At 38.1% G+C, this 1,958-nt stretch overlaps 1 gene segment (V, D, J or C); it reads right to left on the reverse strand.

Annotated features, from left to right (window-relative positions):
- Positions 1-582: 582 nt before the first annotated feature.
- On the reverse strand, positions 583-1,260 carry LOC105533124. The segment is given in 2 exon segments: positions 583-917; positions 1,065-1,260. Coding segments are annotated over 2 exon segments (387 nt in total).
- Between the last annotated feature and the right edge of the window lie 698 nt (positions 1,261-1,958).

Here is a 1,958-nt window from a genome sequence, read left to right on the forward strand (position 1 = left end):
TAAAGTTTCTGAGATCCATCATCTGTTACCCATATCACTAGCTTATTGCATTTTATTGCTCTGTAGTATTCCATTATAGGAATATACCACAATTTATTCTTCTATTCCCCAGTTAATGGACATTTGGATTGCTTCCAGCTTGGGGCTATTATGGTTAAAACTGCGGTAAACGAAAGTCCTCGCGTGAAGATATATTTTCATTTATTATAGATAAATACTTAAGAGTGGGATTTCTGGTCCTATGTTAAGACCAACTTACAAGAAACTGCCGAATGATTTTCCAACGTCATAATACTGATTTGCATCCCATCAGCAAGGCACAAAAGTCCCAGTTGCCCCACAACTGGTTGGATGCTTGTAACAATTTCAAATACTTTAACTGTAATAAAAAGTTTGTTAGAGATGGTCATTTATTAAGCTTAGGTTCTTTTATTTAATCACCATTCTCATACTGCCACACTAGTGTTTATATATTTATTTATCACTTGCATATGCAAATAAAAACCAGTCTACATCTCTGCCCACGGAAGCTTCCACTGAGGGGTTTGACTGGAGCCTCAACTGCAGGTTTGGGTACAAGCTTCAGGTGCCTGGGGAGCACTGTGTGCTTGCTGCACAGAAGTAGGTGGCTGAGTCTCCAGGCTGGGAATCCATGATATGCAATGAGAAGTTCTTGGCACTTTTATTGAAGAAGATTTTGAATCTTCCTTCTTCTTTTTCGCTCGCAGCTGAACGTATGGCTATCAATAATGCAGGGCCTTTCCCAGGGAATTGTCGGTACCATGGAAAGTAGTCAAATGCACTGTTCTCATAAGCACAGTTTATAATTGAAATCCCTCCTTTCTGGACTATCAAAGATGGAGGACTTTGTTTCACCTGCTGCCGGTCACTTTCCTCCTTCTGTTGGCCACTCACCCCTGCTTAGAGAGATAACAAAATGTCATTAGGCCCCCCAAATAATATTTTCTTCTTAAAGTGTCTACCTGCCTGAGTTTGTCTGTACCCCAATTTTCTCATCCACCCAAGTTAGTAACATACCCTGGAGTTTCTCTTCCATAACTCACAGCATAGTTGAAGCCACAGAATTAAAAATGATGCTCCTAAGATCTTGTCCATTCCTCCTGGCACCAGAGCTCAGTGACAGCCCAGGTGGTCTTCCAGTCTTCCCAACCAGCTGAAACTCTGTAAATTCACCCTCAACTGAACTCTTTCAACAGGCCCCGCCCTTTCACAAGTGCTTTCACTTAAAGCTATCTCTGTGAAAGGAAGCACTTCCCCCACTTTGTCCAAATTTAGAATTGCTGAAGATATATTCTTTGGGAATCAGTAATCCTTTCTTTACACACAGATAAGTATCAGTTTAGAATTTCTGTCTCTCAAGCCCCTCAACTTTTCCTCAGACCTTTAAGATGGCTGGATATGTCAATAGAAAGGGCCTTACTTTACAATGGTGGAAGAGAGGAACTCCTGTGAAACCACAACATTAACATGTACAGTAGCACTCCTTTTTTATTGTGAATAATAATAAAGTGTATTGAGGCCACACAATGAACATAATATCCCATTACAAGCTAAGGTCATGAATCAGAACATAGAGAATATATGGTCCCTTTGTCCTCAGAGAACTTAAATTTTATTACAATTTTTCAGATGTATTTATTCCATATTTTAGATGATCCTCAGAAATGATATAATATAATTTAGCCAATTTTATTTTCTCCATATTTTTCCTAAATAGATTAAGTAAATTAAATATTTTTTAATGTAACTAGAAAAAGAAATTAGGAAATACTGAAATAATCTGTTCTGGAGGAGCTGTGATCTTTAAATGGATAAGGGAGGATAGAAATTCTGCAGAATACAGAAGAAATAGAGCTATAACAATCCAGTAATGCAGTCATTTTTGGTGGCTTTTATCCTGAGTTTGAATAAACCTTCGATATTTTCTTCACACTTCA

Source organism: Mandrillus leucophaeus, unplaced genomic scaffold (assembly GCF_000951045.1).
Source record: "Mandrillus leucophaeus isolate KB7577 unplaced genomic scaffold, Mleu.le_1.0 Scaffold1226, whole genome shotgun sequence".
NCBI classification, from domain to species: Eukaryota; Metazoa; Chordata; class Mammalia; order Primates; family Cercopithecidae; genus Mandrillus; species Mandrillus leucophaeus.